The 26,465-nt window shown below is 37.6% G+C and overlaps 1 protein-coding gene and 1 pseudogene across 7 annotated transcripts in view; one reads left to right on the top strand and one right to left on the bottom strand.

Annotated features, from left to right (window-relative positions):
- The window catches only part of CNOT1 (CCR4-NOT transcription complex subunit 1), a 100,472-nt gene that overhangs the window by 52,933 nt on the left and 21,074 nt on the right, over window positions 1–26,465 (top strand). For 2 of the 6 annotated variants that reach the window (XM_079907377.1, XM_079907380.1), the window contains exons 13-29: window positions 827–1,067; window positions 3,901–4,020; window positions 4,781–4,903; window positions 5,072–5,223; window positions 12,124–12,274; window positions 13,504–13,705; window positions 14,654–14,785; window positions 15,985–16,109; window positions 16,345–16,631; window positions 17,551–17,629; window positions 20,432–20,662; window positions 20,988–21,128; window positions 22,523–22,702; window positions 24,447–24,563; window positions 24,882–24,992; window positions 25,334–25,411; window positions 25,585–25,762. In XM_079907377.1, the coding sequence (XP_079763503.1) occupies window positions 827–1,067; window positions 3,901–4,020; window positions 4,781–4,903; window positions 5,072–5,223; window positions 12,124–12,274; window positions 13,504–13,705; window positions 14,654–14,785; window positions 15,985–16,109; window positions 16,345–16,631; window positions 17,551–17,629; window positions 20,432–20,662; window positions 20,988–21,128; window positions 22,523–22,702; window positions 24,447–24,563; window positions 24,882–24,992; window positions 25,334–25,411; window positions 25,585–25,762 (2,648 nt within the window). Of the gene's footprint in view, window positions 1–826; window positions 1,068–3,900; window positions 4,021–4,780; window positions 4,904–5,071; window positions 5,224–12,123; window positions 12,275–13,503; window positions 13,706–14,653; window positions 14,801–15,984; window positions 16,110–16,344; window positions 16,632–17,550; window positions 17,630–20,431; window positions 20,663–20,987; window positions 21,129–22,522; window positions 22,703–24,446; window positions 24,564–24,881; window positions 24,993–25,333; window positions 25,412–25,584; window positions 25,763–26,465 lie in introns of all 6 variants that reach the window. The other 4 variants (XM_079907375.1, XM_079907379.1, XM_079907378.1 and 1 more) reach the window with 3 other exon arrangements.
- Window positions 9,137–12,113, bottom strand: LOC307178841 (cytochrome c oxidase subunit 6C-like; annotated as a pseudogene). Its single transcript has one exon. The product of its transcript is annotated as a cytochrome c oxidase subunit 6C-like (transcript).

A 26,465-nucleotide genomic window follows, 5' to 3' on the forward strand; every position in this document is an offset into this window, starting at 1 on the left:
ATTTCCCTAATTGTCTCAAGAATGCTTTTTAACAGTTTGTATGATTGAGAGTCCAAACAAGGTCCACATAGTTTCTTTTATGCTGTAAGTCTTTCTTCTCCCTTTTTTTTTTTCTTAAATATAATTCTTGGCCATCGATTTAATGGAGAAGTAGGATCAGTTATCCTATAGTCTACCCTGTGGTATGGGGTATCTGTTTCCTCATGGTGTTTAATTTGATCCCTATCCCCATAGTTTTCATGGACTAAGGGTAGCAAAACCTTGAGGCTAGATTGAAGTCAACCACATTTAGCTTCTTGGGGCAAGAATAATTCATAGGGGGCATTGTGCACCTAAGTAAAAACTTGGTGTTACCGAACTAAGTGTTTGGGCTTTTTTTTTTTTTTTTTTTTTTTTAATGGAAGTATAGTTGATTTACAGTGTTGTGTCAGGCTGTATTTTTATGTAGAATTTTTCTTGTGTATAATTATATCTATATTTGTGTTGGATTTTTGACTGTTTCTAAACTACTATTTGTTTTTATTTTGCACTCTAATCACAAAAGTTTTTTATGGTAACTCTTTGGTAAGGCGGTCCATGGTTATGCACATGGTCAGTCATGTCTGCTGTGCTTCATCATGTATTCTCTTAATTTGGACTGCCTTTGAAATTAGTTTGAAAGCATACCAGCATTATATATTTGAGATGAACACCAATTTAAATATTTTTCAAATATTAAAAGATGACAACTTGGTTTTGTCTTGATAGCTGGTATCACTTATTAGGAAAATGAATTTTGTGTACTTAGGTTTTCATTGATAGAGTATCTTACTTCCATTCTTGTTAGGAAGAGCTTGGATTTGATTGAATCTCTGCTGAGGCTCGCAGAGGTAGGGCAATATGAGCAAGTCAAACAACTCTTCAGCTTCCCTATCAAACACTGTCCAGACATGCTGGTATTGGCCTTACTACAAATCAACACCTCCTGGCACACCTTGCGCCATGAACTCATCTCCACTCTGATGCCAATTTTCCTTGGAAACCACCCTAACTCAGCTATAATTTTGCACTATGCATGGCATGGGCAGGTAAGATATGACCATTTCTTTGTCTTAATAAACGGACATTCTTTTTTTTTTTAAATTTTTATTGGAATATAGTTGATTTACAATGTTGTGTTAGTTTCAGGTGTATAGCAAAGTGAATCTGTTATTACATATACATGTATCCACTCTTTTTCAAATTCATTTTCCATATAGGCCGTTACAGAGTATTGAGTAGAGTTTCCTGTGCTATACATTAGGTCCTTATTAGTTATCTGTTTTATATATAGTAGTGTGTATATGTGAATCCCAATCTTCCATTTTATCTCCCCCCACCCCATAATGGACATTCTTTCTTTTTTTTAATTTGGCTGTGCCGGGTTTAAGTTGCGGCACGTGGGATCTTTAGTTGTGACATGCAGGATCTTGGTTGTGGCATTGGGGGATCTAGTTCCCTGACCAGGGATCAAACCCAGGCTCCCTACATTGGGAGCATGGAGTCCTAACCACTGGACCACCAGGGAAGTCCTGACATTTCTTTTTTTATTAATTTTTATTGGAGTATAGCTGCTTTACAATGGTGTGTTAGTTTCTGTTGTGCAGCAAAGTCATTCAGTTATATGTATACATATATCCACTTTTTTATTTTTTAAAATTTATTTTAATTTTTGGCTGCATTGGGTCTTCGTTGCTGCGCGTGGGCTTTCTCTAGTTGTGGTGAGAGGCGGCTACTCTTCGTTGCGGTGCGTTGGCTTCTCATTGCTGTGGCTTCTCTTCCTGCGGAGCACGGGCTCTAGGTGCGCGGGCTTCATTAGTTGCAGCACGCGGGCTCAGTAGTTGTGGCTCACGGGCTCCAGAGCACAGGCTCAGTAGTTGTGGCACACAGGCTTAGTTGCTCCGCGGCATGTGGGATCTTCCTGGACCAAGGCTCGAACCCGTGTCCCCTGCATTGGCAGGCGGATTCTCAACCACTGCGCCACAAGGGAAGCCCTATCCACTCTTTTTTAGATTTCCTTCCCATTTAGGTCACCACAGAGCATTGAGTAGAGTTTTTGTACAGTAGGTTCTCATTAGTTATCTGTTTTATACTAGTAGTGTGTATATGTGAATTCCAATCTCCCAGTTCATCCCAGCCCACCCTCCCCTTCCCCCCTTGGTAGCTGCAAGTTTGTTTTCTACATCTGTGATTCTATTTCTGCATAATTGACATTCTTTTGATGATGTTTACCTAGAGAAATTGTTAATCATGGAATTTTGACACTGAAAAAGTCACACTTCTATAAAACTTATTTTATCTTTTAGCATCATGTGGGCATTAAAGTATAAAACTTGAAAGAGCAAGGAGGCAAGACAATTTTAAAAAAATCAGTATTATGAAAGGTCTGTATTGCTAGTGTACCAGTATCCTTTCGATAGCAATAAAGAGCTTAATCATTTATCATAGAACTAGAAGGTTCTCATTTCACTTTTTAACAGTAAATGGAAGAAGATCATAAAACAGTTTAATTGAGGGCTTCCCTGGTGGCTCAGTGGTTGAGAGTCCGCCTGCCGATGCAGGGGACATGGGTTCGTGCCCCAGTCCGGGAAGATCCCACATGCTGCGGAGCGGCTGGGCCCGTGAGCCATGGCCGCTGAGCCTGCGCGTCCGGAGCCTGTGCTCCGCAGCGGGAGAGGCCCGTGTACCGCAGAAAACAAAAACAGTTTAATTGACATAATTTTGTTTTATCCAGATCCAGCATTTAAATTTTATTTTGGTTCCTGCTGAGATTTCAAGCCCTTGTGCTCCTGCACCCCCCACCCCTTGCCAATTTTGTAGAATATATTTGACAAATACTCTCTTGTCCATTGATTTCCCCCCCGCATAGCCTACATTTTAAATAAAGATATATGTAGAAGCTTTAAGAAAAAGCAGTCATCTTCCCCTTTATATCAATGAGCCCCTTCCCTTTTTAAGATATTCTTGCTGTAGTTTGTTGTAAACAAGTGCTTTTAAAAATTCAGATAAGACTTTATAAATGAAAAACATTAGCCTTGGTTGCATGCCTTTCAGTCAGACCAACTCCATTTCTAGAGACTCAAATCACATGACAGTAATGTTTATCAGACATTTAACCAAAAGTTTGTAGCCCAGACATTCTTAGGCTTTTCTCACCACATCTGTGAGGTGGAAAGGGCAGAGTGGAAGGACTTGTATCTCCACTCCTGGTTAGATACTTGTTTTGCTAGGACTTTCTGTCAGTCTAAGACAGTTACTGGAAAGTGATTTAGACAGTGATAGTAATTGCCTTGCTGTTGCTTCTGTGAGAAACATTTTCTAAATTACCATTCAACTGTACACCTTTAGATCAGTCTTCAAAGACAGGCTGTTTTCCGCACAAAAAAGAAATTGAATAATTACAAAAAATGAGCATGATCATTTGTGAAAATAGCTAGATTTAGAATGTACAAACTCTAGTCCCAGAAATACTGATAAAACACTACCCTGTGCAGCATGAGAGATGATTACCGTAAACTGTTTTGTTTTTATAGGCCAGTGATTTGTGATTTGATTTAAGGGATCATATAAACTTGATGCATCGTCATATTCTCATCATACTTCGGCTTTGAAAATGTATAGGCAGACTTTTATAGGACAAATAAATTTGTTGTATGTGACTACATGACCCCAGGGTTTTGGGGCAGGCCTCATTTGGGAAATATGGACAAAACTGCTTTCCCACAAAATAAACGTCACTGTAATCAATGCTTGAGGCTTGAGCTTTGTTGTCTGCACTGATACACCTCAGTTTTACACAAATACAAGTAAAATCAGCATTTGCAACAGCCTATCAAAATGGTCAGTAGTATTGCTATTTAACCCTCCTTTTTCTTTTCTTAGGGACAGTCTCCCTCAATCCGCCAACTTATCATGCATGCGATGGCAGAATGGTACATGCGAGGGGAACAGTATGACCAGGCCAAATTGTCTCGAATACTTGATGTGGCCCAGGACTTGAAGGTGAGCTTGGAGGGACAGATTAACGGTTTTTCTTTATTAATGATAAAAAATAACATTTTTATGTAACATAGGTGCTTTAGGAATAATTCACATGTAACTAGCTCTTAGCTAGAATGGTTGAGATTTAGAATTTTTCCTTGTATTGTAGAAAGAGATTGGAAGAAGAGTGGTTTTAGAAATGTAAAAATGTTTCATTTACATTTCACTGAATTTTGTTTGGTCTTCTGTGATATTTGTAAGGCTGTTTTAAAGCAAGTGATAATTGACCTCAGATGTAATCTGTGAGATACTATTTTTGGAGAAACTGGTTGGCTTTCAACCCTTTTGCAGATTTCATTAGCATTAACAGGGTCTTTTGATAAATAGTGTGATTCTTGATGTCTTTGATCACTGGTAATGGTGTTGTAGTTGTACTTAGGTTAGAGTAAGCCTGAGTTTAGATTTTTTTAAATGGGTAAGGATAATTTTTCACGCTTTTGTGTTTTGCTTTGCTTTAGGTTAAATTATTTGAAAAAACACAGGGTAAAGTTTATTTTGAAGGTAAAGTCATGTGTTTGTCTTTGAAATGTGATCTTATTTTAAGTAGGGACAAGTGTTACCATTGATTTCTACTAAGCTGTTTAAAAAATTATGACTAAGAAAATATTAGCAGTATGTTTTATTTAGACTTGTTTGTGAAAATAAAAACTGGAAACAGAAAATAGGACAGAAAAGTCACTCAGTTGCTTGACTCGTAGTTTCTAATATCCTTTTTCTTTAGGCCTTGTCAATGCTGCTAAATGGTACTCCATTTGCCTTTGTTATTGACCTTGCTGCACTTGCTTCACGTCGTGAATACCTCAAACTTGACAAGTGGCTCACAGATAAAATTCGAGAGCATGGAGTAAGGATTTGTCTGTTTATTACTGCTTTTAATTTTTGATGGTCAAGATAGCTTAAGAAAGTGGCAATGAAGATGTTATTGTATTCTGGATTTTAGTCATAGTGCTTAGTCTTATCTGAAAGCAATTAATGATGAATTTCAAATACAGAGAGACTTTCTCTTTTCCAGGAACCTTTTATCCAGGCTTGTATGACTTTTTTAAAGAGACGGTGTCCTTCTATTTTGGGTGGACTTGCACCAGAGAAAGATCAGCCCAAAAGTGCTCAACTTCCTCCAGAAACTCTGGCGACAATGTTGGCCTGTTTACAAGCTTGTGCAGGGTAAGAATAGCATGCTTGAAAATGACTGTTTAATATTGGAATTGGATTGAATGGATAACTGTTGATTTGAGGAAAAGGGGTTGAATGATTAAAAGTGACAACATCTAAGGTAATCCAGTGGTTTTTAAGTCCAAAGTACTATATATACTACATAAAATATGTATGAGATCTGTTTGAGTTAATTTTTTTGTATGTGGTGTGAGACAGGGTCCCAGATGCATAGTTTTGCATGTGAATATTCATTTGTCCTAACACCATTTGTTGAAGAGACTGGTCTGTCCCTGTGGAATTGTCTTCTAAAAGATCAGTTACACATAATACATGAGTTTATTTTGGGGCTCTTAGTTCTATTCCATTGATCTTGTCTATCCTTATGCCAGTACCACACTGTCTTGATTACTATCGCTTTTTAGTAACTTTTAAAATTGGGAAGTGTAAGTTCTCCAACTTTGCTCTACTTTTTCAAGATTGTTTTGGTCATTCTGCGTCACTTGAATTTTCATAAGAATTTTAGGGTCATCTTGTCAATTTCTGCAAAGAAATTACATAGCCCAGTGAGATTTTGATAAGGATTATGTAGAATCTTTAGATCATTTGGGGGGATAGTGCCATTTTAACAGTATTAAGCCTTCCAATTCATGAATCTGAGATATTTACCCATTTCTTTAGGGCTCTGATTTCTTTCAGTATGTTTGCACTTCTTTTGTTATGCTTATTGATAGGTATTTTGTACAAGTCATGAACCTCCAGTCTAAAGTTGGATAGAAGTGGTGAGAGCAGACAGCCTTATCTTGTTCCTGATTTAGGAGAAAAGTATCCAGTGTTTCAGAATTAACTTTGATGTTAGCTGTGGGTTTTTTATAGTTATATTTCACATTGAGGAGGGTTTCCGTGTGTGTGTGTGTGTGTGTGTGTGTGTGTGTGTGTGTGTGTGAGAGAGAGAGAGAGAGAGAGAGAGAGAGAGAGAGAGAGAGAGAGAGATGGGTTTGGTTTGGTTTGGCTTTGGTTGCGCCTCAAGGCACGGGATCCTAGATCCCTGACCCAGGGATGGAACCTATGCCCCCTGCAGTGGAAGTTCAGAGTCTTAACCACTGGACTGCCAGGGAAGTCCCTGTTTGGTGTTTTTTCATTAAAGCATTTTGTCAAATGTTTCTGTCTGCATCTATTGAGATGATCATGTGGTTTTTGTTTTTTATTCTGTTGGTGTGGTATGTTATGTTAATTGATTTTTGGATGTTAGAAAACCTTGCCTTCCTGGGATAAATCTCACTTGGTCTTTGTATACACTTCCTTTTTATATGCTGCTGAATTCAGTTTGCTAGTATTTGGTGAGCATTTTTGTGTCTGTATTCCTAAGGGATATTGTTCTGTAGTTTTCTTGTGTTGTCTTTGGTTTTGGTATCAGGATAATACTGGCCTCATAAAATGAGTTGATAAGTGTCCAGTCTTCTAATTGTTGTGAGACGGTTTGGTGTTAATTCTTTAAATGTTCCATAAGATTCAGTGAATCCCTCTGGTCTTGGGCTTTTTCTTGTGGGTGGATGTTGTTTACTAATTCAGTATCTCTACTTGTTATTGCTGTGTTGAGATTTTCTGTTTCTTCTGGAGTTAGATTCAGTAGTTTGTGTCTTTCTAGGAATTTGTCTATTTCATCTAGCTTATTTAATTTGTTAGCATACAATTGTTTTATACGATACCCCATAATCTTTCTTGGTTCTGTAATGTTGGTAGTAATGTCCTCTCTTTGAATTTCTGGTTTTAGTAATTCAGGTCTTCCATTTAGTTTATTGCAGCTCTAAACTTTATTATTTCCTTCCTTCTGCTTATTTTGGGTTTAGTTTGAGCTTTTAAAAAATTTATTAATTGGAAGGTTAGGCTTTTTTATGCTAACATCTCTGTCATGTTATATAATTATCATTTATGTTTTGTGGTAAGAACAATTAAGATCTAGGCTCTCAGCAACTTTGAAGTTTATAATAAAGTAGTGTTGACTCTACACATTACTGAAAGTGAGGTATAGAAGCCTCCAGCTATATTTTTGAATTATCTATTTCTCCCTTTAATTCTCCCTTCATATGTTTTGGGACTCTGTAAGTATGTATGTCTTTCTGTTGGATTGGCCTTTTTATTATTATAAAGTATCTTTGTCTATTAATTTTTTTCTTAAAGGCGATCTTGTCTGAAATTAGTATAGTCATTGTAGTTCTCTTTTGGTTAAGGTTTGCAAGGCATACCTTTTTTCATTTTTTACTTTCAAGTTATATGTGTTTTTTAAAAATCTAAAGTGTCTCCTTTAGACAGCATATAATTGGATTATTTTTTAAAAATCCATTTTGACCATTTCTGCCTTTTAATTGGAGTATTTAATTTATTTACATTTGACATAATTACTGCTAAGGTAGGATTTACCCATGCTCTTTTGCTTAGTTTTTCTATATGTCGTATGTCTGTTTTGCATCTCCATTCCTCCATTACTGCCTCCTTTAGTGTTTTTTTTTGTTTCGTTTTGTCTTTATTTATTTATTTATTTAGTTTTGGCTGCATTGGATCTTTGTTGCTGTGTGCAGGCTTTCTCTAGTTGCGGCAAGCAGGGGGCTGCTCTTCGTTGTGGTGCGTGGGCTTCTCATTGCGGTGGCTTCTCTTGTTGCGGGGCATGGGCTCTAGGCACGCAGGCTTTGGTAGTTCTGGCGTGTGGGCTTAGTAGTTGTGGCGTGCAGGCTCAGTAGTTGTGGCGCACGGGCTTAGTTGCTCTGCAGCATGTGCGATCTTCCCAGACCAGGGCTCGAACCCATGTCCCCTGCATTGGCAGGTGGATTCTTAACCACTGGACCACCAGGGAAGTCTCTTCCTTTAATATTAAATAGATCTTTCTAGCGTATCACCTTAATTTCCTTGCTGTTAACTTTGACATGTTTTTGAGTTTCTTTCTTCCTTTGGGTATTAAAATTAACATTTTTAACTCAAAACAATGTAGTTCCAATTAACACCAACTGAATTTCAGTAAGATGCAAAAATTTCCTCTAAACAGTTCTGTTCCTTTCCTCCTTCAAAGTGGTGCTCTTGGGCTTCCCTGGTGGCGCAGTGGTTGGGAGTCCGCCTGCCGATGCAGGGGACGCGGGTTCGTGCCCCAGTCCAGGAGGGTCCCACGTGCCGCGGAGCGGCTGGGCCCGTGAGCCATGGCTGCTGAGCCTGCCCATCCGGAGCCTGTGCTCCACGGCCACAGCGATGAGGGGCCCGCGTACCGCAAAGAATAAAAAAAACAAAAACAAAGTGCTTCTATTGTCAAATAGTATCTTTATACGTTGTGTGCCCATCAAAAGATTTGATGTTATTGTTTAATGTAATCATTGTCCTTTAAGCCAAATAGGAGATAAAAGGATTATATATAAGCGAGAAATACAGTCATGATGTGTTTTAATATTTCCTTATGTCCCTTTACGGGTGCTCTGTTTTTTCATACAGATTCGAGTTACTGTATAGTGTCTTCATTTCAGCCCAAAGGGTTTCTATTATTTCTTTCCCCTTTTTTTAAAAGTATTTATGTATTTGTTTATTTGGTTGTGCTGGGTATTAGTTGCGGCTCGTAGTCTCCTTAGTTGTGGCATGCAAACTCTTAGTTGCAGCATGCATGTGGGATCTAGTTCCCTGAGCAGGGATCAAACCCAGGTCCCCTGCATTGGTAGTGCGGCAGAGTCTTAACCACTGTGCCACCAGGAAAGTCACTCTATTATTTCCTATTAGGGCAGGTCTGTTAACGATGAATTACCTCAGCTTTTGTTTATCTGAGAATATCTTAATTTTTCCTTTATATATGAAGGATAGTTTTGTCAAATAAAGGATTTCTGATTGACATTACTTTTTCTTCAACACTTTGAATATGCCGTCCCACTACTTTCTGGCTTCCATAGCTATTAATTTTTTTAAAGGCTCCCTTGTATATAAGTTGCCCCTCTTGCTGCTGCTAAGATTTATTTCTTTCAACAGCTTGATTATGTTGTTTCTAGGCATGAATTTCTTTGAGCTTATATTACTTGGAATTTGTTGAGCTTCTTGGATGTGTAAATTAATTTTCATCAAATTCGGAAAGTTTTCAGCCATTTTATCAACAAATACTCTTTCTACCCCTTTCTATCTCCTCTCATTATGTTTTGTTGGTACCTTTGGTAGTGTTGCACATGTCTCAGTCTGTGTTTATTTTTTTCCCTTTCAGTTTTTCAATCTTTATTGGACTATATTCAAGTTCTTGGATGCTTTTTACGTGCTTGAATCTGCTGTTGGGAACCCGTAGTGAAGTTCTCATTTCAGTTATTTTACTTTCTTCTTTTTAAATTTGTATTGATACACTCTGTTTTTTGAGACATCTTTTTCAAACTTCCTGTAGTTCTTTTTTTGTTGTTTTTGTTAATCGTTTATTTATCAAGAGAAGCTGTTCCTTAGCCCAGATATTAGTAGTTCATAGTTTCATAGTTCAGGAACACAGGTAAGTGACAAACTTGCATGGAACTAAATGCAAAGAAATTCTTTATATTCCAAAATCACTTCACACTCTGAAAGATACCAGCCTTCCTCATCTCCTCAAAATCTTGTATGGAATCATAATTTCTGTAGAAGTCTGCATAGGCCTTCTTTCTTGGTTCAGCCACAGCAAACTTACAGAAAGCTGCAATTCCCAAGGAGATAATGAATGCTCCAGCAATATGAAATCACAGACGCTTGGCCAGAAGGCCACGCATCTGAGGTTTTGTCAAAGAACTGGAAGCCATGGTAGTTTTTCTCCTTGACAGCTCAACAACGATGTCCTTCCAGACAGGTGGAGAAATGGCCCTGTAGTTCTTTTGACTTTTTTTTTCTTTGAACATAGTTAAAATGGCTGATTTAAAGTCTTTGTCTGGTTAAGTCCAACATCCGTTCTTCCTGAGGGACAGTTTCTCTTGATAGCATTTTTTCCCTACGTACGGGCCATGCCTTCTTTGTGTGTGTGTGTGTGTGCATGTGTTGCATGTCTTATAATTTGTGGTCGAAAACTGGAAAGTTTAAATAATGTGGCAATTCTTGAAATCAGATTTTACCCCCACACAAGCGTTTTTTGTTTTGTTATTGCTCTTTTCTGAACGAATTCAGTAATGTCTGTATTCTTTGTCATCTTTGGTCCCTGAAATCTCTGTTTGGGTAAGCCTTGTGTTCAGCTAAGATTGGAGATTTTCTTATCAATAAGAATCAATAAGCTATTCTTTACCCTGTGATTCTGTATGCATTTTTAGGCACATCTTTAACACTAACTTTAATACTGTTAAACCCACTGAACTTTAACACCTTGTTCTTTTATTCGCCTGTAGTTAACCATTTTTGTTTTTTTGTGGGTTATCTCTGTGTTAGAAAAGTATATATTTTCCTCTTTCCGGTAGAAAAGGTAGTATATTATATACTTATTGCACTATGCTTCTTTCATTTGATCATATATCCCAGAGTCCATGCCATGAAATTATAGTTTCCTTATTCCTTGTAATTAATCTGTTGTACTCCACTGAATAGATGTTTTGTGCCTTAGTAAATCAGTACCCATTGGTAGATATTCTGTTTATTCCACTCTGTGTCACAAATAATGTTGCAACGAATAGCATTTTGCATACATCATTTTTGCCAGTGTATATTTGGGCCCACCAGAAGTAATTGTTACGTTAAAGGGAAATGCATGTGTAATTTTGTTAGGTGCAAAAGTTTTCTCTATAGCAAGTTCTCCTTTTAGTATAACCAGAGGCAGTTGGTCTATTTCCCCGTTGTCTTGTAGCTAATCTGAAAGTTGAAATATGGCTATCTCCATGAAGTTTTTTTAACATGAAGTTTTAATTGCAGGGGAGGTGGGTATTTTTAACCCAGGTACATAGAGGCTAGAGACAGCTACTCATGTTCTTCTATTTGAAATATCTTTTGGAAATTAATGGTTTTACTACTTACTACTAACTTAAATAAGTAGGTCCACACCGTTAGGAGTTGACATCTCTCTTTTCTTTTCCATGGTCTGTAATGTTTTTCTCCCTTGCTTCAGTGGATGTAAAAATAACTCATTGTTCATTTTCATTTGTAGCCCATATTTTTTATTTTTATTGAATATCCTTGATTTACAATATTATATGTCACAGGTGTACTAATTCATAATTTTTAAAGGTTATACTTCATTTATGGTTATTATAAAATACTGGCTGTATTTCTTGTATTGTACAATATAACCTTGTAGCTTATTTTATACGTAATAGTTTGTACCTCTTAATCCCCTGCCCCTACATTGCCCCCTCCCTCTAGTCCGTATTTGAACCACTCATTTTTTTCATGTTGGCAAAAGTAAAAAAATTGTAGATTTTGATGTAGTGCTGTTTTTGTTGGCCACGCTGCACAGCATGCAGGATCTTAGTTCTCCGACCAAGGATCAAACCCACGCATCCTATTTGACATTTTAGAAGTCAGTCAATTCTGTATGTGCTTGCCAAATATAGTTAGTGACTATGGGTATGGCATTTTTATCTATACTTAAATAAAAGTCTTATTTTTGACTATGAGAACCTAGTCTAAAAAATGCTTACCTGTTTACTTTGATATGTCCAGATTTGGGCATAATTTTTGATGAAGTAGTTGAGGATATGGAATGTTTCTTACAGCATAGTATTTCAAAATACATAGGCAACACTATACACAAGGCTTAATTTCAGAGGTGTAAAAAATATTTTCAAGAGAAAGCCAGTGCTCAGAAAATCCTGGTGATTAATGACAGGTGCAAAAACATGGGATATGGTGGAAATTTGGCCATAGGTTCTAGCAAGTTTTCTTTATTAGAAACCTAGATTTGTTTATTTAGGTGTTCTAGGAAATAATAAGTGACGTTTTTCACTTTTCATTTCTCTTAAGGAGTGTTTCTCAGGAGTTATCAGAAACCATCCTCACCATGGTAGCCAACTGCAGTAATGTTATGAACAAGGCCAGACAGCCACCACCTGGAGTTATGCCAAAAGGACGCCCTCCTAGTGCTAGCAGCTTAGATGCCATTTCTCCTGTTCAGGTAAATGAACACTACACTTGGTACATCTCCATTTGTTCATAGACTTGGAATAGAATAAACTTGTACATCATCATTAATAATCTACTCAAAGGAAATTTTTGTCTGAATTTATTATATTTTAGATAACTGCATGTCTAGTATCCACTTAAAGGAGATCCGTAAATAGGCATTGTGGTTGAGAATAGATTTTAATCATTAAGTAGAAAGAACATGACTATGAGAGGAAAGATACAAAACAACTTATTTAGGGCTTCTTTTTAAGATAAGAATAACTTAGACTTGAGAAATAAGCACTGCCTTTGAACCTGATGTGTCTTGTTTGTAGCTTCACGGGCCAAGCAACAGTGCTAGAGCATAAGGACTTGTTATAACTGGGGCTCTTCAGCTCTCAACTGAACTGCTCTTTTAAAAACAAGGTACATTTAAGTTACTCCCTGACACCAACCACCCCCTTCTCTCTGGGAGCAACATATTCCGCTTCTATTTTCAGCTGCATTGAATGGCAGATTGGGGTTTATTTTAAGAAAAGAAAGAGCATTTAGTGATTCTTCAGTGACCACTTTATAAAAGGCATTTTGTGTATTATTTTCTATAGTCACAAAGGTCTGAAATAATGCCACAAACTAAGAAGCTTAGAAGTGCAGTTATTAGATATTTTATAAAATCTTTTGGTGAATAGTATACCTTGTTTTTTGTTTCTGTTTTTGTTTTGGGGTTTTTTTTGGTTTTGATTTTTTTTTTTTTTTAATCAGAGCTGATCTCCTCCAACCCCAAGATTCTCAAATTTTGACTAGATATATTTGTTTTGACTAGATTTCTAATTTCTAATGCTTTTATTGTGTTGAAAGTTAAATAACTTGCATTGAGAGAATTCTTTTAAAGGGGCTTACGGGAAATTTTACGGACTGCCCCATGTCACTACTAAATGTTTAGTAGTACAGCTTCAGAGAAATTCGTATGAAATGTTATTCTTGAAGTTTTATAGCCCTCATATTGTGGCTCTGGTTCTTTGGCAGGGGCTAACTCTTTAAACCTAGTCTATCTATGATATAATAAGAAAAATGACTGGTACTCTTGATTTGGGGATTTAAGCATCATCAAGATTGTGTGTGGTTTTGCAGTTTATATAAAGCATTTGAAGAGCTGTCGCTAAAGATTGCTTTACCTGTGTCGTTTGTCTGCCTTTGCTTGAAGTATGTTTAATACGTTTTTATAATGTTTTTCTTTAGATTGACCCTCTTGCTGGAATGGCATCTCTTAGTATAGGTGGTTCAGCTGCCCCTCACACCCAGAGTATGCAGGGCTTTCCTCCAAATTTGGGTTCTGCATTCAGTACCCCACAGTCACCAGCAAAAGCATTTCCACCCCTTTCAACCCCAAATCAGACAACTGCATTCAGTGGTATTGGAGGACTTTCATCACAGCTTCCAGGTAAGGGGGTTGGTGGGTAGGGGTGCAGATTATTTGTAAGCCTCATCGTGCCTTAGTGTATATAAGGTGTTTTGGAGTCACTATGATAAAGGAAAGCTGCTTGAACTAAATCGTGAAAAATTGCGCTCATATCCAAAGTTGGGAAGAGAAAAACATTACATTAATTTAGTCAAATTGCAATGAGGATATTTGTACTTGTAAAGTTAGTTGAATTATTCAGTACGGATTGTATTATCAGATGATAGTACAAATATTAAAAGTGTGTTAACCACATTCTGAAGAACTTAGGCTTAGATCAAAACTCATAGCTTTATGAATTACTCAAGGTTGGTATAATAGAGGTAGAATATTTCACACACCAGATTCAGGTATATGTTCTGCCTTTTTGCACCTACCTTGGAAATGATAGTAAATCCCTAAAACTTTTCCACATATTTTGGCTTTTTTTTTTTTTTTTTTGCGGTACACGGGCCTCTCACTGTTTTGGCCTCTCCCGTTGCGGAGCACAGGCTCCGGACACACAGGCTCAGCGGCCATGGTTCACGGGCCCAGCCGCTCCGCGCCATGTGGGATCCTCCCGGACCGGGACACGAACCTGTGTCCCCTGCATCGGCAGGCGGACTCTCAACCACTGTGCCACCAGGGAAGCCCCACATATTTTGGCTTTTAACTTAATGTTGAAGTAAAGGTTACATTTTTTCCCCCTCTAGTAACCACATGTTTCTCCTAAGCTATCTGAACCTTTTATTGCCAGAGTATAAGTTTAGAGTACTAAAAGCTAAGGAGTGAAATGTTGTAATAACTCTGTAACCTAGTTACCACTGAGTTAACAAAAGACCCTAATTTTTTAATTAATATAATTTTTTAATTAAAAACTTATTTTCTGATGTGAATAAAGTCAAGAATATGAGTAACGATAAAACTTCTGGCTGCCTTCGTTCTTTCTAGTAGGTGGTCTTGGCACAGGCAGCCTGACTGGTATAGGAACTGGGGCTCTTGGACTCCCTGCAGTGAATAACGATCCTTTTGTGCAGAGGAAACTGGGCACCTCTGGACTGAACCAGCCTACATTCCAGCAGAGTAAGATGAAACCTTGTAAGTGGTAGTGTTGTCTGTGATTGTGAAGTGTGACTGATGCATATAAAACTTGCATGTCCAATTTGTTGTCCCTAGAGATACATGGACAAAGACATTGACTTATCTTAATATATTGTTAGTAGGGCCGTTGATACGCCTCCTAGATCAGTGGGAGTAAATTCATACATTTAAATTATTAAAACAAAAATTTGAGGTATCATTCCACCTTTGATCCTGGATTGCCAGAACAAGGTGACTGTTAATAAGAGGTAGCATCCTTTGAGGTGTTATCCTAAAAGTAAGAAGTAAAGAGAAAAGACTTTCATCAGTTTAAGTCTATGTATGTAAGTCTTATACTTATCCTAAAGATTTTTTAGTGTTTTTTTTCTTTTCTTTCCTTTTCTTTCCTTTTTTTTTTTTTTTACCAAATCAGGAGCAGCCAGGAGAATTTCAGATTTCTGTTTCAGCTTGGCAGTTTATAAAGTAAATAACTATATTTACTTTAATGTTTATTTTAATATAATAGCTTTATGATATATATAGCCTTATAATACACATAAGTATTGCCATATATATGATGCTACAAAAACCAATTTTTTAAGTTTTAATCTCCTTTAGTAGGTTATTTCAAAATCAGAGACGTCCTCTTTGTAAATACATAGGTATCATTGGCTTATAAATATCCTTGTCATTGGGTCTAAACATTCATCATACAAGGTTTGAAAGTATACCAAGTGACAGTGACTTTAAAATGTTAGTGTGAAAGACTTGTCTGAATGTTATGTTTTGTAGCATGCGTTGTGTTTATATCAAGTGTCATGCACATGCATTGAGAATTCTTACATGTAAAAGGTGATTTTTTTTTTTTAATAAAGTAGTAAAGATTTGTTAACCTCAAGTGAGGTTGTATTGAGGGTAAGTGCATTATGAATTTGAACCTAGTGAACTTTCATGGTGTGATAAATCCTTATGAAGAAAGTACTAGGGTAGGACTATGGTTGTAAGGCAGTTTTGTGAGAATCTTTTGTGTCCCTAGAGCACTTGAATATTGAAACTTGACCACTTAAAACACTTTATTTTTTCCTTAAAATTCAAACTGTATTGGTCTCTCTGGCTCTGCTTTATGTGGGGGAGTGATGCTTTATGTGGGGGAGTGAAGGAAGAGCCTAAATGCCCACTGGTTGCTTTTCTGTTTCTAACAGCGGACTTGTCTCAGGTGTGGCCAGAGGCAAATCAGCACTTTAGTAAAGAGATAGATGATGAAGCAAACAGCTATTTCCAGAGAATATATAATCACCCACCACATCCAACCATGTCTGTTGATGAGGTGAGTGTCTAGGACGATCTAATTCTTTATGGTTTAGGTAAATCTTAAATGCCCTTTTCAAAGTGAAATCCCAACACAAAGTGTTTTGATATGTTTGTGCATCTTTGGAAACCTTAATATTTGTCTCAAGCTCAGTTTATTCTTAAATATTCTGCTTAACAATAAAGAATATTTGAGGAATGCTCTTAATAATGGTTTCCTTTATGTGTATATTATTTTTTCTTGCTTTCTCCAGGTATTAGAAATGCTACAGAGGTTTAAAGATTCTACCATAAAGAGAGAACGAGAAGTATTTAACTGTATGCTAAGGAACTTGTTCGAAGAATATCGGTTCTTCCCCCAGTACCCTGATAAAGAGTTACATATAACAGCCTGCCTGTTCGGTGGTATAATCGAAAAAGGACTGGTCACTTACATGGCATTAGGTTTGGCCCTACGATATGTTCTTGAAGCCTTACGCAAGCCTTTTGGATCCAAAATGTATTATTTTGGGATTGCTGCACTAGATAGATTTAAAAATAGGTGAGTGGATAGGTTTCCTGTGAAGCTTCTCTTTTTTAATATAAGGAGAAACAGTAGCTTACTTTTCAACTAATTCTTGCCATGCCTTATCATGATATGTATATTAACTAATCTTCATGACTGTATGAAGTAAAAGAGGAAGAAGTGAAAACAATTAAATTCGTTACAGTTGACAAATATGTGGTAGGAAAAGTATAAAATGAAATAGCAATTTTTTTGGTTTGTTTATTGAGGTATACTTTATATACATAAAAGTCAGTATTTCAGGTGAACAGCTCTTTGAAGTTTGACAAATTCTAACAGTTGTATAACCACTGCCACCAACACCACAATCAAGATACAGAATATTTTCGTCACCCCCAAGAAGTTTTCTTATTCCCCCTTTGTAGTTAACTTTCCCTCACATCTAACCCCTGGCAATCACTGATCTGATTTGTCTAGTTTTTCCAGAGTATTATTTAAATGGAATCATACACAATGTGTATGAGTCTGACTTGCACATAGCATGATGCTTTTGAGATTTATCCATGTTACTGCATGTTTCAGTAGTCTGTTTCTTTTTACTGCTGAGTAGTATTCCATTCTGTGGGTTCATTAGCAAATTGTTTTTCTATTCACCTGTTGATGAACATTTGGAGTCGTTTCCAGACAGTAGTTTTAGTGGCTCATTGTAATCTAATATTAAGTGGAATAAGACCTTTAAAAAACAATCAGTAATAACTTTTTTGATGTAAAAGGGGTGAAGTTCATAAATATCCACCCCCTTACTTCTTTGTTCTTCCTTTTGGCATTCTCTTCAAATAAGGTATTTCAAAGGGAGAAAGGGGGGAAATGGCCTAGACTAGCTTTTGAAAAATTTTAAATTGTGCTGCCTCTGTTCTTACATGAAATGGTAAAGAATGAATGTTTTTGTTGGCAGATTGAAGGACTATCCCCAGTATTGTCAGCACTTGGCTTCTATTAGTCACTTTATGCAATTTCCACATCATTTACAGGAGGTAAGTGTCTTCAGTACCTACGTAGTTGGATGGTTTATCTATTTTAATTTGAATTTGGATTTACTGGCAATGGCATTAAGATTTCTTAATGATTGGCATGATACAAGTATACATATTATTTGTTGCTTGTTTTGCAGGTTAATCATGAAAAAATACAGATTTTGGGTTACCTTTTGTAAGCAGTGGTTTTGCTTGATTTAATAAAAGGCTTTTGCTAGTTCTTTTAGCCTAATAATGCTATTGAGGTAGACATCTTTCGCTGTTACCAAGAATCCCTTGCCTGAGTCTAAAAAGGATTTGGAGTGGGACTCTTTGATTAAAATAAGTAAAGTTGTCCCTCTGATTTAAATGTTAACATGAATCAGAGCTGTTTCTTTTTGTTGTTTCGGTGGTGGTGGTGGTTTGGTTTGTTTTTTTGTTTCTGTGGTTTTGGGCGGGGGGTGTGCTGCTCCACGCGGCTTGTAGAATCTTAGTTCCCCAACCATGGATTGAACCAGGGCCACGGCAGTGAAAGCGCCGAGTCCTAACCACTGGACCACCAGAGAATTCCCAGAGCTGTTTCATATAAAACTTTCAGACCAGCTGTTTCTTAAAAATACAGCCTTCCTTTTTTTTTTTTTGTGCGGTACGCGGGCCTCTCACTGTTGTGGCCTCTCCCATTGCGGAGCACAGTCTCCGGGTGCGCAGGCTCAGTGGCCATGGCTCACCGGCCTAGCCACTATGCGGCATGTGGGATCTTCCTGGACCGGGGCACGAACCCGTGTCCCCTGCATCGGCAGGGGGACTCCCAACCACTGCGCCACCAGGGAAGCCCAAAATACAGCCTTCTTAAACTACCTGCTTAGATTCCTTTGAGGTTAAAAAGGAGATAGTCCCTGAGGAAATGGACCTAGAGAATATATATTTTAAGCCACATTTTGTGATTATTCTTGAAATTTGTAAACTATTACTTTAATGATTGATTTTTAGGTGATTACTAAACATTCACACTTTTGCCTTACCTTTGGTCAAAGTCAGCTTATAGAGAACAAAGAAAGTTGATTAATCTCTGTTGACTTTATTTTACTTTATTAAAATAAAAGATGAACTGCTTTATAAGATCATATTTTTAAGAAATCAGAAAGATCAGAATTTGAACTTACTTTTAATTCTATTATAATTTAGTCCAGCGCTTTCTACCTCATCCCACTGGGTTTGTTTGTAGGAGGGTAGGGTCATTATGATGGTTTAGCGTAGGAAACCATAGCATGGGGGGCAGGAGTGTATTCATGCCTCTTGAGGGGGTGGAGGACTGTGCCAAAACTATAGCACTGAAAACTAGACAGGAAAGCAGAGTTTGAAAAGCTAGGATGGGAGGTCAGAGGCTTACTACAATCGAGTGTTTTTGGAATTGAGAGCTGGAAATATGGGCCTTGGAAGACTAGAGAGAACAAGGGAGGTGGTATGAAAGTGATCACACAAAGCAGTGATCCTAGTTCCCACTGTAACAAGATACCCAGAGAAGAGAAGGGAGGTCATTGTTTATATTTCTATAGTCAATTTAAAGGGCTGTACTTTCTTCAGAGATTGTCCTTCCTTGAAAATGTCCCCCCCCCCTTTTTTTTTCCTGTACGCGGGCCTCTCACTGTTGTGGCCTCTCCCGTTGCGGAGCACAGGCTCCGGATGCGCAGGCTCAGCGGCCATGGCTCACGGGCCCAGCCACTCCGTGGCATGTGGGATCTTCCCGGACCGGGGCACGAACCCGTGTCCCCTGCACCGGCAGGCAGACTCTCAACCACTGTGCCAGCAGGGAAGCCCCGTCCCCTTTTTTGAATAAAGTTATTGTATATATAGATAATAGTTTGTTTTGTTATAGGTACAAGCTGTGGGAAATAGTATCACAAAGGGTGTGTCAGTCTTCTGATTTGTGTGTGAGAAGGACTTTTATTGGTCTGTGAAATGGAAAGAAAACCTTGTCCTAGAACATCCAGTATAATGCTTACCTCCAGTTGGCTAGGTGGTGTGGTATACACTGTTTTGTGGTAATAGCTTTATTGAGAGCGGACTCATATTGCAGTGTGTTTTTTAGGCCACGGTTTTCTCATCAGCATCCAATAGAAAAGAAATTAGTTTGGGCTTCCCTGGTGGCGCAGTGGTTAAGAATCCGCCTGCCAATGCAGGGGGCACGGGTTCGAGCCCTGGTCCAGGAAGATCCCACATGCCGCAGAGCAACTAAGCCACAACTACTGAGCCTGCGTGCCACAACTACTGAAGCCCGCGTGCCTAGATCCTGTGCTCTGCAACAAGAGAAGCCACCACAACGAGAAGCCCACACACCACAAGGAAGAGTAGCCCCTACTTGCAGCAACTAGAGAAAGCCCGCATGCAGCAACAAAGACCCAACACAGCCAAAAATAAATAAATAAAATTTAAGAAAAAGAAATCAGTTTACTATATAATTTTTAAAACTTTACATGTATTAAGGGATTTAAGGAAATTTATATGCAGGCATTTGTGGCTACTCTTTTGGAACTTGTTTTGTTAGACTAGTTCTCTGATAAATACTTTAGAAACATATTAATATTTTACCTTTACTCCTTAAGGAGTTCATGGTATCCACTATATATTATATATATATTATATTTATATATTATAGATATAGGAATATGGACCAGAATGGGGTGAGATGTAAGGGAGATATATGAACCAAAAGAATGCTCTGAAATAATTTCTATTCTCTCAGTAGTGAGCGAGGTGTAATTCAAAAATTTCAGTTTCTGTTAAGAACTCTTTTAATGTGTTTCTCTCTTCCTACCCCCATAGTATATCGAGTATGGACAGCAATCTAGAGATCCTCCTGTGAAAATGCAGGGCTCTATCACAACCCCTGGAAGTATTGCACTGGCTCAAGCCCAGGCCCAGGCCCAGGTTCCAGCGAAAGCTCCCCTTGCTGGTCAGGTTAGCACTATGGTAACCACCTCAACAACCACCACTGTTGCTAAAACAGTTACAGTCACCAGGCCAACTGGAGTCAGCTTTAAGAAAGATGTGCCAGTAAGTAGGTCTGTCTTTTTTCTTTGTTGGATTTGATATGTTGTAATATATCCAGTAGTGAACATGTATTTTAATTTTATTATAAACAACACATGCCGACTAAAAAAAAGCATTTCTCCCTTTGTCTCTCTGCCTTCCCACCCCGATTTCCCACACACAGCCACTATTAATAATAGTTCAATACATAGTCTTTCCAGCACTTCCAGTACACAGTCATACACACCATGTATATTTTGTATACTAAAGAAATCTGTATACATTCCCGCCCCGGGATTTGTCTAGGAAGGATTTCAGTTTGTTTATTTTATGTATTTTATTTCTTTAGCCTTCTATTAATACTACAAATATAGATACATTACTTGTGGCCACAGATCAAACAGAGAGAATCGTAGAGCCCCCAGAAAATATCCAAGAGAAAATTGCTTTTATCTTCAACAACCTCTCCCAGTCAAATATGACACAAAAGGTGAGTCTGAAATAATAGTTTATATATCACTACAAATGCTCTCTATTCTTTTCCTTGATGGGTTGGGGGATTTATATATGACATTCTGCACCCTTTTAATACTTTTAAAGGTAGAGATAATAGAATGAAAATGAAGGGAACATGGATATACAACTACTGGTTGTGGATTTTGTAGACATTAAATAGCACTGGTATTATTTTTTATTTTTTTCTATTTTGGCTGCACCTTGTGGCGTGTGGGATCTTAGTTCCTCTACCAGGTATTGAACCCACACCCCCTGCAGTGGAAGTGCGGTGTCTTAACCACTGGACCTCCAGGGAAGTCCCAAATAACATTGTTTTGCAGTGAGTTATAGCCTTTTTGAAGTAAACTTGAAAATGATTTCATGATGATGGAAATTTCATTTGTCTTTCTAATCACAATTCATGCCCTCCCAGAAACCATTAGGCACCTAGTAAGTGAGGTAGAGCTTCTGAAAGGTAATGATGCACAAGATTATGTGCTAAGACAATACTTGGAAATGTCCGTTTTAGTCAACAAGATTAGCCTGAACAAGTGGGTTTTGAGATGTAATTTATAATGCAAGTGCTGCCTTTGAAAATCCCACCATAATTGATTGGGGGAGAATTTTGAAGCACTCAGCATCCCTTTTGGAAGAGAAGTTTCAAACTTTACCGATAATTTCTGGAGATATAAATTTAGGAAAACAATAGTTCTGGTGTCAGGTCTGTTAATAGCAGGTTTGTAGATTAGTAATATATCCTCTTTTGGTCAAATGGAGAGTAAGTAAGATGGGGTTGAGGGACTACATATTTTATAAGTTTAAAGTGACAGTAGATGTTCCAGTTCTAATCACCCAGTTAGAGATGATTGACTCTATACTTAGATGGAATTGAACATACTGTACTTGGATAGCATCTGTCTGAAATTGGGAGAGATGTAGCATGGTACTTTATTTATTTTTATTAATTAATTTATTTTTGTCTGTGTTGGATCTTCGTTGCTGTGCGCAGGCTTTCTCTAGTTGTGGCGAGCAGGGGCTATTCCTTGTGTGGTGCGCGAGCTTCTCAATGCAGTGGCCTGTCGTTATGGAGCATGGGCTCTAGGCGCATGGGCTTCAGTAGTTGTGGCACGTGGCCTCAGTAGTTGTGGCGCATGGGCTTAGTTGCTCCGTGGCATGTGGGATCTTTCCCGACCAGGGCTCAGAACCCATGTCCCCTGCATTGGCAAGCGGATTCTTAACCACTGAGCCACCAGGGAAGCCCTAGCATGTACTTTAGCTTCTAATTTTGCAAGGAGCACGTGCTGTAGTATTGTTCACAGAAAGAAAACACAAAACTGTTATTTTATCATCTTTTAATTGTATACTTCCCATGTCATAATGGTTTTCTAGGTTGAAGAACTAAAGGAAACTGTGAAGGAAGAATTTATGCCTTGGGTTTCACAATACCTGGTTATGAAGAGAGTCAGTATTGAGCCAAACTTTCACAGCCTATATTCAAACTTCCTTGACACACTGAAGAATCCTGAATTTAATAAGATGGTTCTGAATGAGACCTATAGAAACATCAAAGTAAGTGTTCTTGTATTTCTTTTTATTAATGTTTTGAGTTTGGGAATACTTGATTGTACAGGTGTAATTGGAGGGGGAGGGGTATTGCTGTTTTCCCCTGTATGTGTATATGTTAAAGTATTTATGAAAGTTGCTCTAGGGTTTGTTTCAAATATAGAACTAAATTTTCCTGAAGAATTTAGTCTCACAGACATATTCTGTGCGCTATTTACTTTGAAAGTAACCACTCGTGAATTTGTTTTCATCATTCTATGCATGGTTTTGAAATCTTTACCCTTTGTGCATGTTTTTAGGAAAACAATAGTTCTGGTGTCAGGTCTGTTAATAGCAGGGTGTAGATTAGTAATTTATCCTCTTTTGGTCAAGTGGAGAGTAAGAAAGATGGGGTTGAGGGACTACATATTTTGTAATTTTAAAGTTTAAAGTGACAGTAGATGTTTCAGTTCTTTTTTCTCCCTCCGCATATTATTTGATTATATACTCTTAGCTTTAATCCCTCTCTTTTTAATAGTCTTATAGAAATCCATTATATTGGTTGATAATATCTTTCACTATTACAGAAACAGTGCTGCAGTGAGTATTTTCCCTTATGTCTTAAGTGCCAGATATCTCAAGACTCTAGACCTATTGTGGAATAGCTGTTGTTTAGCATTCTCAGAAGTTTAAGTTCAAACTCTTCCTAATGAGCTAATGCTTGTTCTATAAAATCCAAGTATTTTTCTTAGGAGGAATAACTTTTCAAGAAAACAGTGTGAACCAGCATGTAGCTGAAAACATTCTTTGCTGAATAACTTGGAATATTGGCTTAGGAACCAGCACTATATTTAAACCTGTGGATAGGAATTTTCCCTATTCTTGGTTACGCTGTAGTGCAAAAGAATTCCTGTCTCCTTTCTGTTGCACAGCTGACTTTGTGCCATTCTGCTGTTGCTGTATGGAGTTAAGGAACATAACTATATTCAGCCTTTGTTATTTGATAGCAAGGATGATTGGGATATATAAAAATTTCCACATAATCTGGAGCAGAATTTCAAGATCCTTTCTTTTAAACAGAAGTTTAAATTACAGATTTAAACTTAAAGTCATAAATTAAAAGGTATCATATAGTAAGTGGATATATGTGTGTACCCAAGACACTCTTCATGTGTACCCAAGGCACTCTCATGTGTTGGTTCTGTCCCCCTTAAGAAAGAAGTAAAGAATTGAAGAAATGGATTAGGTATCCTAGAAATGTGATAAGTGTGTAAGCAATATTACACTGTATTCTAGAAAGTTATCTTAGTTGTCTCCAGAGATAATGCTAAAGATCACAACATTTACTGCAATCTTGTTATGTTCCTCAGTATGCCTGCTGTCTGGGAAGGACTTAAAAAGTATAGCTATAGTCTTCATTTGAATTGAATTTAGCTCTTCCAGATAGATTTGCAGTTGGGTCTCTGCTTCAAACCTAGCTAAAATTTTTAGTTGTGGGACCATACATGATACTTTTAACCTTGTGTTACTTTATACAATATACTTGTATTACCTTTTTTTTGTTTGTTTTAAATGGAAAGGCATTTGAAGGTAAAAATGTCACTGAACACACAAAATATCACAATGATACATGGACGAGATCTACTTTGGGGGCGTGTTCTCTATTGACAGCTTGTTTTTAATGTAGAATAATGGAATTCTTAAACATTTAGTTGAGAATATTTTTTTATAAGCTCATTGTCATACCTTCCTTAATCCTGCACTATTTCAGGTGCTCCTGACCTCTGATAAAGCTGCAGCCAATTTCTCTGATCGTTCTTTGCTGAAGAATTTGGGACATTGGCTGGGAATGATCACACTAGCTAAAAATAAACCCATCTTACACACTGTGAGTTTCAACTAAAAGCTCATGTAAAACTTGAGAATGTTCATACAGCATATTCTGTTTAAAAGTCTTGACTTTATTTGGGGCTGTAAAAGTTTGGCCCATGTTTTGAATCCCTAATTGCATGCTCATGGCCTTACATTGTTTAGCAGGATAAACAAAAACCAATAAGGTATGATTGCTACCCCTTCCTTTTCATAAGGCGAGGGTCAGGTTATTGATTTCAATTTCAGGGGTGAGTTTGGCAAGGTATAATTGGGGGTGTTTGTGAGGGATTTTCTAGTATATTACTAGCTTTTAAAAATACGTTTTTTATTCTAGGACTTGGATGTAAAATCTTTGCTGCTAGAGGCTTATGTTAAAGGACAGCAAGAGTTGCTTTATGTAGTCCCCTTTGTTGCCAAAGTCTTAGAATCTAGCATTCGTAGTGTGGTGAGTAAATTTTAATATTTTATTGATGGCTAATTTGTAAGAGTTAGTTTGTTTTAGCACAAGATTTAGAGGCTATAACCTTAGTTCTTATGGACATAGAGCTAGTTCAGTTAATTTTCCTCAGGGAAACTCGGGTTTCCAAATTGAGAGGCCAAGTAGTATTATAGGACTGATTTTAATGGGTGGTTTTGGGTTCTGGTGTTTTTCTGAAATACAGTATTGTAAATGGGAAGGCTAGGGGTTTTATTATGGCCACATAGGTGTAAGTGCTTAACTTTTAGATAATACAAATTAAAGAGTAATTTTGGGGCAAGCTTATTTAACATAACGGTTTTCTTTAGGTTTTTAGGCCACCCAACCCCTGGACAATGGCAATTATGAATGTATTAGCTGAGCTACATCAGGAACATGACTTAAAGGTAAATTTGTTGCTCCTTATCCCTAAGAACACTCTCTGGCTTTACATTATTAAGATTTACAGGAAAAAGAGGGTATTTGTGGGGAAGCACTATGACAAATGGGTGAGAATACTGTATATTATGAAGGTAAATTTTCATTTTTAATATTCTAATTGAATACTGGAATTATGCAGTTAAACTTGAAGTTTGAGATTGAGGTCCTCTGCAAGAACCTTGCATTAGACATAAATGAGCTGAAACCTGGAAACCTCCTAAAGGATAAAGATCGCCTAAAGAACTTAGATGAGCAACTCTCTGCTCCAAAGAAAGATGTCAAGCAGCCAGAAGAGCTCCCTCCAATCACAACCACAAGTAAGTGTGATAATTAGCCCTCTGTTTATCAGATGTTCTCTTTAATGGTACATTCCCATGCGTATAACAAATTATAATTATTCTGTGTAATGGGGTGCTGAAACTGTGTACTTTCTGGTGAGCCTTCTAAATTATTAAGGAAAAGTTAGTTATGTTTAGGCATTGTCTTACTATATTAGAATCTATCTGGGTAGTTCATGTGGTATTCATAACTAATATTATTAATCAGTTATTTCTCATATCCCAACTAAGCCAGGTTATCTTTTACATTGTTTGAGGTCTCCGAGAAAGAATTGCATTGGCATGATGACCTGTGTTATTCCTCAAATCTGGGGGTGGCCAGACCAGCTCGACCTGTTAGGGGACTGGATTATTTGACCTGGGTCCAGGAGGACTGGAAGTGCGGGGGCTGTAGGAGTGTAGAATGATTGGGAGTTGTGGTTAGAATGAACCAGCTTTTCTTCTTTTTCTCAGCTCTCAGTTTAAGAATCCCCAGGTAAATCAAGGGAACAGCCTAGGTTGAAAACTGACATCTATAATATAGAATAATCGAACAAGGCTTGGGCCTGCTAATGTGGCATGACCCCTCGATTGCTTTCTGTGCCCACCATGCACCGATACAGTTTTACATGCTTTGTTCAAATCTCTATTAAAATAACAATTTCCCTTATAATAATTAAAGGTGGAAGAATGTGACCTGTGC

This window comes from Stenella coeruleoalba (assembly GCF_951394435.1).
Source record: "Stenella coeruleoalba genome assembly, chromosome: 20".
NCBI classification, from domain to species: domain Eukaryota; kingdom Metazoa; phylum Chordata; class Mammalia; order Artiodactyla; family Delphinidae; genus Stenella; species Stenella coeruleoalba.